Below are 12,500 nucleotides of genomic sequence, written 5' to 3'. Positions count from 1 at the left end.
TAGGACACCAATGAATTTCAACTGGCTGTTTGTGTTTGTGGATAGGTAAAGCTGTATTATCTCATATGAGGGACAGAAGAACAGTTACCTTTGTTGCCTTACGCTTGCACTTAATACACAACCTGAAAAGTTGTACTGCATATCTGCAGTGGAAATAATGTACATTAGGTGTGTGCTGCTGGTGCACATCTGAATCTGAATTTGAATCTGAATGAATGAATGTGAATTTTATATTATATAGATGATATAATATATTTATATTATATATATGTTATAATATATTTATATTATATAGATGTTATAACAGCAGAGCATCAGCCCATACTGACACAGGCTCCAAACCGCAGTTGGTTCTCCTATTTGCATTCCTCCTTGAGCTGTCCCTCAAAGCTAGCGCCATATTTTCCCCAGAGCGCAGGGGAAAAGACGGAATACCAGCGGGCCGTAAACGATCCCATTGATTAAGAGGCACAGGTTTTTGCAGATAAGCGGGTGCAGAGAGCGTACGGGGGAGGCTTTGAAGGCCTCACAAGCTTACAAGCCATTTTTCAAACACCGAGCAAGACATGGCAAGGTTGCATCACAGATGTAAATCAAACAAATGAGCTCAGAAAAGGGGAAAAAAAAGAAAAACGCAAACTCGATAGACTGATGTTAAACTCTTGTTACGCCGCCTTATTAAATCACCATACATTTACCGCAACTTAGATCTTCACTGCTGCACCCGATGGTGCAGTCTATGCTCCCATTTATTAACGTGCCTTGCTTTTGCCACGCACAATCGGCCCAATTATATCGTATCAGACCATTGAGTGATCAGTGTAGACCATTAAAAAGCTAACCGCCTATTACTATTTCCTAAAATTAGCGGGTAGGCCTATTTAACGCCCCATTACACTGTATTAAATTCATTTGTGCCACTGAAAGAGAATAAAAACCATGTAGGTCACATTTTAGGATCTTTAATGGCACCATTCCGTGGGAGATTTCACAATGAGACACAGTCTGCAAGCATTTAGTGTGAATAAAGTTAAGAGCTTAACACTTTGACATTGGCTTTGGCAGAGGAGTTGAGAATAACTGCTTCTGTCTCTATAATTGCTAATCTTAGGGACTGTAAAACCCAAGATGTTTCCCCAAGTTAAAAATCTAAATTATTGCAACTGCGGTTGTATGGAGGATTTATTCCATTTGTATTTGTTGTTTGTTTTTATCCTTATATCCTTTATCCTTTATAAGTACCTCACAAGTGAAAACCTCCAAACCCCAAAGACTACAGCCTTAGAAGAGTCACACTCCTCTGGTTTGTCCTTGTGTTAAGACATGTGTAGAATGCAAATTTCTTAAGAACAAATTCACAATCCTTGAGTGAAATCAGATTGAAACTTGAATGAGGAGGAAGGCTTATCAGAAAAAAAGCCATATTTCAATCATGACAAACAGAAGAGATTGGATTGAAACTAACATCACCTCTCTTCCTGTCTGTTTTTCTCCTTCTCTCTTCCTTGCAATGTGTTCCTGTCACAAACACCTTCTCTCCTCCTTCCCTCGGCTTTCTTTCTCACTTTCTTCTGCTTTCTCCTTCTCCTCTCCCTCTCCCTCTCTCTAACTCTATCCCTCTCTCTCTCCCTCTCTCTCAGGTGTCAGACCGCTGTGACTATGTGTATGTGAACGGTAAGGAGCAGAGGGGGCGAGTGAGGATGACGGTGAACTTCACCTACAGCTACCTGAGCGCCCAGCTGGAGATGAGTGTGTGGGTCCCACGGCTGCCCCTGCAGATCGAGCTCTCCGACAACGAGCTCAGCCAGATCAAGGGCTGGAGGATCCCCATACAGCCCACAAAGAGGTACCAGATCCTGGTGACACAAGAGTCATTTTCTGGTGTCACTTACCCGTAGCAGCTAACACACACTGTGAAGGCCCCTCTTTGATTTCATGGGATGATCTCGATGTCTGTGGTGCTTGTTGGTACCTTATTGTGGTGCAGAAACATATGAAATGCCTGCAAATACACATATGCATAAGAAGGACAACAGATATCAGTAGAGAAGAGAAGTGAGAGAGAAATGGACAAGTGGAAAGTCACTTATGCCAAATGTTTGGTCACAATAAAACATAACAGTGAAAGACACTAGGTAATATTAGAGAGTATAATGTAGTGTGCAAGTGTGCTTAGTGGGGATCAACTTCCTTTCCTTTCCGTCAGAAATGTTTGCAAACAATGAAATGATCGCCATCATAAACAGAGGTGCTCTGATCGTCGAGATGCCCCAGCTGTCACTGTGGCTTTTGCGTTTTTCAGCAAAGGAGACGCTGGGCTTGCTGAGCCATCTGTTTGTCCTGCCTTAATCAGTGACCAGCGCAGAGACGGGCATTAACCCCCCTTCGCACATTAACTCCCTACCATAGTCGCTTTCTCTTCTCCTGCCACTCAGCTCATTGCAAATAATGACAGGAAATAAGAGAGGCTTTGGACCAACCTGTCAAGAGTCTCCCGTTTAGCACTTCCTAAGCTAAGCGCTAGCTCCTGTGAGCGCGAGTGTTAATGACGATTGTTTGGCCAGAAACGGAGGACTTTGTGTGGTTACCTACATTTGAGAATGAGGTTGTCACAGCTGGCGTCAGAGAGAGAAAGAGGGCCTCGACTGCAGGGACTGGCTGAAATAGGCTCTCAGGAAGCCACTGCACAGAGCCAGCGCAGATTGGCAATTGCGGCCGCAGGAAAAAAGAACTAGGTCGGCGGAGAGCAGGATGAACAGACTGATAGCACTGATTGTGCACACACACATACACACAGCACAGTACACACACACACACACACACACACACAAATGCACACACATACACACAGCACAGTACACACACACACAAATGCACACGCAGAGAGTGGGTGGTGTGGGCGGAGAGAAGTCACCTTGTCAAGGAATTGATTTGATGCACCTATGAAATAACACTATTATGTAAGGTTATGAAAAGCCTTTATGTCCTTACGTAATATGTTCTGTAAGGCTAGATCACAGGTGCAATCAAGCCATAGAAAGCAATGAATGCATCAAACCCATGAATGCTATACACAGTACAGCACACAGCAGAGACAACATTACGTCCTTCTTGGACCATATGGGGCACCATAGATGAACAGCAGTGTCTCAGACAGTCTGAATGGGCTAAATAGGCAGGAAATAAATACACTAAGGACTATGCTAAAAATATAGAAAGCACTATACTAAAAAATAAATCTTTAAAAAAAGATTATGGGGGAACACATAATGCAATGAATATTAATATAGAGTAGTCCTTGTAAATAGTATCTAATCAATATGAATCTTTTCAAATAGACAGAAAGTGCAATTTAGATATGTATTTAGTTCAACTAGTGATAGTATATATGTTAAACATTAGTAGCTATGGAAGGATCTACTCGTACCTTTGGATCTGTGGATTGTCTAATTGTTCGGAAAGTGCCTGTACAAGAGGCACCTGTATAGGTCCTGGTGTGTGTGTGTACTTGCATTTGAGTGTGACTATTCAGGCATCAATGTTTATGCGGTGATGTTCTTCTATTGATGTCATGCATGTGTGTGTGTGTGTGTGTGTGTGTGTTTGTGTGTGTGTGTGTGAGAGCGTGCAAATGTCATTCTTTGATACGGCTGTGTGGGCAGATATTGTGCCTGTCTTGCTGTCCTTCAAAGCAAAAAAGAGATTTGTGGTACAACTTTGTATGCCATTTATATGTGTCAGGGTGTTTGTGTGTGTGTGTATGTGTCAGGGTGTGTGTGTGTGTATGTGTTATGTCAGCATGTCACAGCTGGGGAAGTAAGTATAATCATTAGGGGAAGGCAACATATGTCACTATGATTGCACGTTTGTGTGTGACTGTGTGTGCGCGGCATGAGATGGCTTGTTAGTGCAGAAGCGTATTCTGCTGTGGGTGTGTATGTGTGCATTTCACGTGTTTGATGTCATGCTCATGTGTGCACTTGTGTTGGAGCATGGGCCACGTATTTCACATGCTCTTTTTTCTGTGTGTGTGTGTGTGTGTGTGTGTGCTACAAGACTGGGCTGGAGCAGCGACGAGGACGACCGTAAAGGAAAAGGCTGCATGCTTCAGTTCCAGCACGCCCTGGTGCGCGTCGTCACACACTTCGTGGCCGAGCCGTCGGAGGCGCGAAGCCCTCGCGAGCCGCTGGCCGTCTTCCTGGGCTCCGACTGGCAGGTGGACGTCACCAAGCTGGTGCGCTACTTCCTGAAGGTGGAGGACCCACGCATCGCCAGGCTACAAGCCGGGAGGGTCCTGTCTGGAAAAGATGTGGGCACCACCAAAATACAGGTACCCTGTCCAGCCCGCTGTGCTCACCCCACCCAAGGGGCAAAGTACCAACTTCAAGGTCAAGGGTTCGATACCCAAGGAGAACACAGAATGATAATGATGTAAATCTGTGCTCTAGATTGCTTTGGCTTAATGAATAAATGTTCATGTCTTGAGAGGTTTGATGTGTTTTAACATTAAACCTCCATTGGCCAGACACGAATGGCTCTGATGAATTGCCTCAGAGTAAATGGACTATATATATTCTTGTTTCTCTATCTGTTTCTCTCCCATTCATTCTTCTTACACTGTGACTTCACTTGTTTTCTCTTTCATTTCTCTCTGCTTTTATTGACCTTGTGACCCTCCCACTGTTGCCTCCCAACCTCATCATACTACTCTCCATCTCTCTGCCTCCCTTACTCTCCAACCTCCCACCAGGTCTTCTCCCCGCTGTCGGACTCCATCCTGGCGGAGAGAACGGTGCGCGTGCTGGACGAGCGTGTGAGCATCACAGAGCTGGGGCTGCAGCTGGTCAGCGGCCTCTCTCTCAGCCTGCAGCTCAGCCCGGGAAGCAACAGGGCCGTCCTCGCCACGGCAACCACACAGGAGGAACTCAGCAGCCCCAAACAGGTCAGCGCAACTCAGTCACAGTCACACCGACCAATCAGATCTCTCACCTCCTTCCAGGACCCCTTGAAATATTCTTAATTAGCTACATGTAATTACAAGTAGGGAACTACCCCAGGGCATGTCACTAGAGAAAAGCATGATGCATAGACATGGTACTGATATATCACTCTCAATATGAAGCAGAGTGACCTATAGACCTACAGTAATTGGGTATTAATTTCCTATAACTGTATGCCCTGTAGCTGTTTATTCTACATACAGTACCAGTCAAAAGTTTGGACACACCTTTCATTTTTAGGTGAAAAAGTGTTTTCTTTACTTTTATTATTTTCTACTTTGTAGATTTATACTGAAGACATTTAAACTATGAAAGAACACATATGGAATGATGTACTAAACTAAAAAAGTTTGATCTACCATGTAGAAAATAATAAAATCAAAGAAAAATCTTCTCCAACTTTTGACTGGTACTGTAAATATATCACAGTTAGTAAATATGCGTGTACGTTCATCATCGTCGTCCACAGCAACAGCGGAGAGAAAGCCGAGCTGAGCCACCCTAAGCGGGTCAGAGATCCAGAGGCCGGGCTGCCACTCACTGAGGCGTGAGACCCCATTGTCTCTCTGTCCTTTAATGACTCCCGTGGCAATCAGTTCTCTGCTCACTCGCTCGTCCCCTGCCTTAATCATTCAAAATCAACTCTCCCGCTCATCACATAAGCCCGCATTATTGTGGAAATGAGCAAATATTTCCAGATACACGGGTGAGATAAAAGATTAAGTCCGTGCTGCTGTGCACGGAAATGATGTTGTCCTCTGATCGCTCAAGCCTCTCTCTCTCTTGCTTCCTCCTTCTCTACCCAACTCTTTTACGATTAACATTTTTGATTTCACCCTCTCTCGGTGTCTCTCTTCTGCCCTCTCTTGTTCTTAGGAGGCAGTGTTGAGTTCCTGGCTTCAGTTTAGTGACGGCTCTCTCACCCCACTGGATTTCTACGACCCCACGCACTACCGGCTGTCCGTCACCTCCCTGGACGAGGGTGTGGTGTCCATCCAAGGCGAGCCCCCGGCGGCGACTGTAGTGGCGGAGGGTGAGGGGCAGGGAGCACTGGTGCGGGTGGAGATGGGCATCTGCGAGGCCTGCCACAAGTCTAAGAGGAAGACAGTGTTGGCCGTCGGCCTAGGCAGTCTAAAGGTCAAGTTCCAGACTGGGAGGCAGCGTGTGGATGCCGGGGGCAATGGAACTAGCAAGGGGGGCAGCGGAACAGGTCTGGGAGGCGGGGCTACCATTCCTCGGAAGGACAGTGGGAGTGACTACGGCAATGACGGGGAGGAGGTGGGGGAGGGGGGCGGCGAACGGAAGCAGCCAGGCTCGGCGCGACTGGGTCCAGGGACGGAGCAGGACGTGGCAGCCAGCCCGGCGTCGGAGCGGGAGGAGAGTGCCATGAGGAAGCTTAGCACCACTACCAAGCCCACCATCAAGGACGGCACCGGTGGCAACTCCTCCGGAGACATGGGCAAAGCCCCTGGCAACCTGGTGAACTACAACAACTTCCCGGTGGAGGTGCCAAAGAGCATGGAGAAAGAGGCCAACGACAACAGCAGCAACAGCAAAAACAGCAAGGGTGAGGAGGATGGGGATGACGATGGCCTGGGCTGGGAAAACCCTCTGGGTCTCCGTCCGCTCACCGACCTGGAGATCGGCATGTACGCGCTTCTGGGCGTCTTCTGTCTGGCCATCCTGGTGTTCCTCGCTAACTGCATCTCTTACCTGGTCAAGTTCCGACACAAGCAGGTGCCCACACAGGGCTCCGAGCCGGCGGGACACCGGCACGACTGGGTGTGGCTGGGCACGGACGCCGAGCTGGTGATGAGCGTGCCGGGCAGCCCCATGCAGCACGAGCAGCACCACCACCACGCCCAGCAGGCCACCACCGTCATCGACATCGACAAGACAGCCAGCCTCAGCCGCAGGAGCCACTGCCAGGCCCTGAGCTCCCCCACAGTCAACACCACTCATGCTGCTGGGGGGCCAGCGGTGGGGGGGTGCCATGGGGCTACGCTGTGTGGCAGGGGGGGCGGGGTGCGTGCCGACTCGCCCACCAGCAAGCGCAAGCGGGTGCAGTTCACCACCTTTGGCTCGCTGGACAGGCAGTCGCCTCACCTGTCCCCCCGGGAGAACGGCCTCGGGGGCATCCACTGGGTGGGCAAGGAGGAGAGGGACTGCGGGGAGCCCGGGTGCGACAGAGGACGAGTGGGGTGCCACGATGGCGAGTGTGAAAACCAAGTGCCCAACTCAGACTCTCTGGAGCAGCTTTAGTGTATGATGTGGGCGGCTGAAAAGGTAGTTTCAAAACTCAAAGAACAACTCAAATGAAATGAAATGTTACACTTAGGAGCAACTAATCAAATTATTACTGTCCCATTTCAGCAGTTATGGTCCAGAGATATGACTAAAGACAAGTTATGACTGTCCTAAGTGCTACACGAATCTAGGCCCAAAGAGAGAAAAACCCTTCAGTCGGTGGAATGGTCACGAAGCTTTGCCAATGTTGGCCAGTGTCTGTGAACTGCAACAGAGCGTGGCTGTTGAGGACGAAGGGCAAAGGGGAGACTGGAGGTTTGGGGGGTAAAACTCTTGTCTTTTTCAAGGGTGTTGACAGTGTGTCTCACCACCTCAATGCCTTTCTGCACTGGGTACAGGAGGATCATGCTGAAGTCCTGCTAGCAGCGTGAGTGGATATGGCTTATCAATGCATACTGCGCTACTGTTCATAACAGAGGTTTGGGGGATGAAACACACTATTTCAACCAAGGCCTTCTAAATGCTACTGAACTGTTATTTCATGAACTGTTATTTCATGACATGTTACAAATAGGGAAAAACACAGAACCATATACTTGTGGATCTCCATTTGTGTTATCAGATATCAGTCGTCAGAGGCAAAGCTGATCAGAACAAACTGTGAGTGTGTGTGTGTGAGGTCTAAGGATGGTTGATGAGGAAAAATCAAATCATCTTTTGGGCGTGGAGGTAAGAGACTAACAAGTGATGCGTATATTAAGTCAATATCTCCACATGTATGCGTCTGTTTCGTTAGTCCTCACACATAGTATATGTCAAGCTCACAAGTGAACCATTCGAGAAAGAACACGGACTTGTACATGCATCTGTAATCAGCACAACCCTCATGTGAGGCTTTTTATACTGTGCTACACCTGCCTGGATGTTGTATAGAATTTCACACACTCTTTTTTTTTCTTTATCCTGCATTTTATGTCTTGACTGCTTTGAATTATTTTCTTTTTTTTCATTAAAATCTTCAGACAGTTTGTTTTTTCTGTAATATCATTGACATACGGCTAGCATACAATTATTTGCCAAGGTTAAGCGCTAACTTTCAGTTGATGTCTTCAGTTGTCTTCCCAGGCTTTAAACTTCTAAACCATAAAAGTGGATTCTCACTATTAAATTCTAGTCAGAGCAAGTAATGTCAAAAAACTAAACACACACACATATCCACATTTTACTTCACACACACACACACACACACACACACACACACACACACACACACACACACACACACACACACACACACACACACACACACACACACACAGCGCAAGGGGGTGTATTGTGTTGAACAAAGAAGACAGGAACTGCGCCCATATAGCTCTGGCCTTTCCATCCTTTTTACTCTTTCATGGTGTTCAGATGGAGGCCCATGGGTGTTGCCTGCCTATAGGTCTGCCCAGATTACACACTCACTACAAAATGTCATCTCAGCATCTCAGAGTATCTGCTTGGACTGACATTACACGCCAGCCGAGGGTTAGCATCCCAACCTTGGTGATTTCTGACCTTTTCTACAATATTGGAGTCTCTGAGCTTGGGGCAGGAATGTGAAAAGAAGCTCCTGAAAATTGAATGAGTAATCAGGCCTGGGACAGGAGATGTGTCTCAGTGTATTATTGTGAAGTGGTGTACCAACGGAATTCAATGGAATGGCCGTATAGAAACAACTTTTAAGTAGCTATGGTAAAATTCTGTGAACTGACATTTTACTGAAACAAATATTGACAAAATGTTTTCTGATGAAAAAACTTTCAAAACTCAGCCTTACCTTATACACTTAAACTGTTATTTTTTTGGTATTCACTGATCATACTTGGATGTCCCCAGAGATCTTATGGCAAAATTGTGAAATTGAAACATGGTGAGATATGGCTTTTTATTAACCAGATTCCTTGGTGTTCAGAGTGAAGGGCTCATATAGCCTTTGTTATTTTTCAACACATTTTCATCTCAGATGTTGAGATAAGAAACATTTCTGCAAACATGATTTGCTTTTATTTTTGTATTGCATTGCATAATGATGTACAACTCAAGAGATAAATTAAATACATAATAAGGCTAAATATATCTGGCTAAATAATAGAGAGAAAGACTTATAAACCATTAAATACCAACCATCCTGTAATGCCCAATACATAAAAGTATCTTTTGAGTAAACATTTTTAAATATTACATTGTTTCATCACCTTGTCTTAAATTAAATGTTTCAGTACTTGAAATAACTTAACTTAAAATAAATCACCCCATCACCAGCGGCAAACACTCAGACATAATAAAGAACCGTGTTGATATTTTTAAGAACAGTCCTATTTTATGATAAATTAATAGCATAATGAGCAAAATGTATAATGCCCATATCATATTTCCAGACAGAGTAAACATTAAAATGACTATGCAAGGAAGTCGACTGGACTAAAACCCTGATAGTCTGTTCCCCAGCAAATTAAGACACAAATAGTATATGACAGCTAGCTGACATAATGACATAAAGCTAGATAACCATTGCATTTAAATGACCCCCAAAATGGCCCATTCCTGCTGTGACGTGTCACATGCACTGTCAATGCCATCAGGACCAAAACCTTTTTCTACCTACATGCCCTGACTACAGGAAAATGGCTGACAACTCTTTGTCAATCCATGAGTAATGAAGTCACGACACAATTAAACATTCATCCATGATATAGTTACATGTCCAAAACCCAAATAACATTCCAATTGGCATAGAAAACAAGAGTTGAGTTCATGCCATGCCTTTGGGTTAGTTAATGATTGGTCTAGGCAATAACATTTGATACATATGCAGCTAAAAGTGTAAACTGATCACAGATTAAAAAACACTTTAATTCTAAAAAAAAAAGAAGAAGATTTTGAGACGACACGTGCTTATATCCTGTCAGTCGTTCACTGTAGTATTCCTGAGATCCTCGCAGCACCAGACCCGGAGGAGTACAAATAAAAAAGAAATCCTCAAGAACATTCCTCTAGATAGCCTGACCTTGGATACTACTACTACTATTATTATTATTATTATTAGTATTAATAATAATAATAATAGTAATAATAATAATAATAATAATAATAATGATAAACTCTGTTCCTTGGCAATCATTACAGTTCAACAGATGTAAACTTACTAAGACCAAGTGAGACAATAGAGTGTCTGGATAGATCTGAAGTTCACTAGTCCTGAAACCTGTCTCTGTGAGGATAGTATGCGATTCCACAGAAACACAGCCCTACTTTGAGTTTAAAAATGTCTGTATTAGGTCAGGCAGAATAATTATGTAACTAACAGTCAAATTGCAATTATCGTTTTAAAAAGCTCCTATCACAAAGTGCTTTGACAGAAATGCCAACTGTATTTGGTGCCAAGAGGAAAGCCTGAGTGCAAATTAGCTGGTAATTTTTCGCTCAAGATGTAAACCAGACACTTGAATGCCCACTAAAACACAGTAGCTCTGGAGGGAAAGCGTCGTCTTCATCACAAGTGCAGGGTCTCCACCAGCTGCTGATAGGTCTTCCTCTCCTGGGCGAAGCTGTGGCGTTCCCCCACGTAGCGCATTCCATTTTCAGATAGCTGCTTTTGAAGCAGCCTGTCATCCAACAGTCGCTTGGCCAACAGGATAAACTCCTGAAGAAGAAGCAAAACAGCCAAACTTGTGAGCACAGGGGCAGAGGCAAAGCGAAGAGGTGCCATGAAGTGGCTAGTTTACCTGCTGTCATTCGTTAGCATTAGTTTTCTCCTGCGCTGCTGCTGCTAAAAAAACTTTGCGCCTTGTCTTTTTCAATTTAAGATGTTACCTGAACTCCAGCTGGTGATGTCTGAAGTGAATTATGCACTCTCCCCTCTCCTGTGACTTATTGAAAGGGGAGACTCGGCTGTCACTTGGCTTATAATGAGGACTTGAAGGCTGAGCCAAAATGAGGCAGCTAAATTGGCCACTGATTCAGCCCTGACTTGCTGTCTCACAAAGGACTTTAAATTAACCACTGAATCATGACGAAATACCGCAGATTACCCAGGGGCTCTGTTTTTTTCGGCTTCTTTTTTTTTTTGCAGGCTGTGCCGTGGTTAGTCATGCATTAATCTATCGTGACAGCGGGAGCGTCCACGATTAACAGCATTGTAGTCCACTTGCTCCCTGCACGATGCCGAAAAAAGGCCTTGAGTGTCCTTGTTTACCACCGCACATTCTGGAGCCGTTTATATTTCAACTCATTTGACAGTTGATGCCGGGATGCCTTGGTATGGTGGGGGTGAATGGGACAGAGAGGGAGGGTGAGAACTGGGCAAACATTCCCTGACATGCCACTACATGTTGGCAACCCTGGACCTCCAACCCAATAACTGCTGGCAACATTTTTGGTCAGTTTAGTCGGGGTCCAAAGTTGAGAAGGACCCTGTCTGGGAACGAATGAACGAAGCAAACTAACAGGTAACTGCCAGGCACAAACTCCACACAATTAAAAACGGTATAATGAGATGGTTCCCTGAGCACCAGCACACTCTGAACACACAGACTCCCTCTGTGAGCCGAGCCCTGGCCTGGCGCCCTCACTCGACTATGAGCGCTAGGATCTGGCAAAGGTGTAATGACTGAGGATCCTTCAGCAGAGGCCAGGCTGTTAACACCAGCCAGGAGCTTGTTGCGTGACTGAGACCCAAATGGCCACCAAGGCCTTTATTTTTTTTTACAGGAGAAGGAGCTTTTGAAGTGCTTCTTTGAAGGATTGGTGGTGCACCTCGTTTCAAAGCGGCCTGGAAAGTAAAAAGAGCAGAACTGCATTCACAGACCTGCCGTCCAGAGAGGGATGGAATACAGTAGCTTTTAATTATCCCAGCAAAAGCGCCAAAACCCTCTGGAGCTCGCTCAGATGAGAGGGCCAGCGAGTTTTAAATGTCCTCCTAGAGTTGAATGTATTTTAAAAATGAGCTGCTCACAGGTTATAATGGCCTAAGGGCTATGTCTGACCTTTCTCTACATGAGTCAACAGTCTTCCAGTCGGTATTTACTTGGTTCAGGCACTGCTGAAAAGCCCTGGTCTTCTATTTTGTTTATAAGGTCTAACATTGGGAACATCTACAAAGTGAGAACACACTAATACCAAGGGGTTGTGTTTGACAGTGTTTAACAGTGATTGTCCGATTAAATCTAAGAGCTGCCACTACCTTAGAATGACATGACAAGACATATT

The 12,500-nt window shown here is 45.2% G+C and overlaps 2 protein-coding genes across 2 annotated transcripts in view; one reads left to right on the top strand and one right to left on the bottom strand.

Annotated features, from left to right (window-relative positions):
- LOC105904889 (transmembrane protein 132D) overlaps nucleotides 1-8,477 on the top strand; it is a 66,537-nt gene extending 58,060 nt beyond the window's left edge. The window contains exons 6-9 of the mRNA XM_031570821.2: nucleotides 1,641-1,846; nucleotides 4,057-4,330; nucleotides 4,751-4,942; nucleotides 5,877-8,477. Coding sequence (XP_031426681.1) covers nucleotides 1,641-1,846; nucleotides 4,057-4,330; nucleotides 4,751-4,942; nucleotides 5,877-7,262 — 2,058 coding nt within the window. The 3' untranslated portion in view covers nucleotides 7,263-8,477. The remainder of the gene's footprint in view (nucleotides 1-1,640; nucleotides 1,847-4,056; nucleotides 4,331-4,750; nucleotides 4,943-5,876) is intronic.
- Nucleotides 8,478-9,277: 800 nt separating this feature from the next.
- glt1d1 (glycosyltransferase 1 domain containing 1) overlaps nucleotides 9,278-12,500 on the bottom strand; it is a 39,253-nt gene continuing 36,030 nt past the window's right edge. Inside the window, exon 12 of the mRNA XM_012832841.3 lies at nucleotides 9,278-10,935. Coding sequence (XP_012688295.2) covers nucleotides 10,786-10,935 — 150 coding nt within the window. The 3' untranslated portion in view covers nucleotides 9,278-10,785. The remainder of the gene's footprint in view (nucleotides 10,936-12,500) is intronic.

This window comes from Clupea harengus, chromosome 7 (assembly GCF_900700415.2).
Source record: "Clupea harengus chromosome 7, Ch_v2.0.2, whole genome shotgun sequence".
NCBI lineage: Eukaryota > Metazoa > Chordata > Actinopteri > Clupeiformes > Clupeidae > Clupea > Clupea harengus.
The sequence above is the reverse complement of the archived record's forward strand: the minus strand, read 5'-3'. Positions and strand labels throughout refer to the sequence as shown.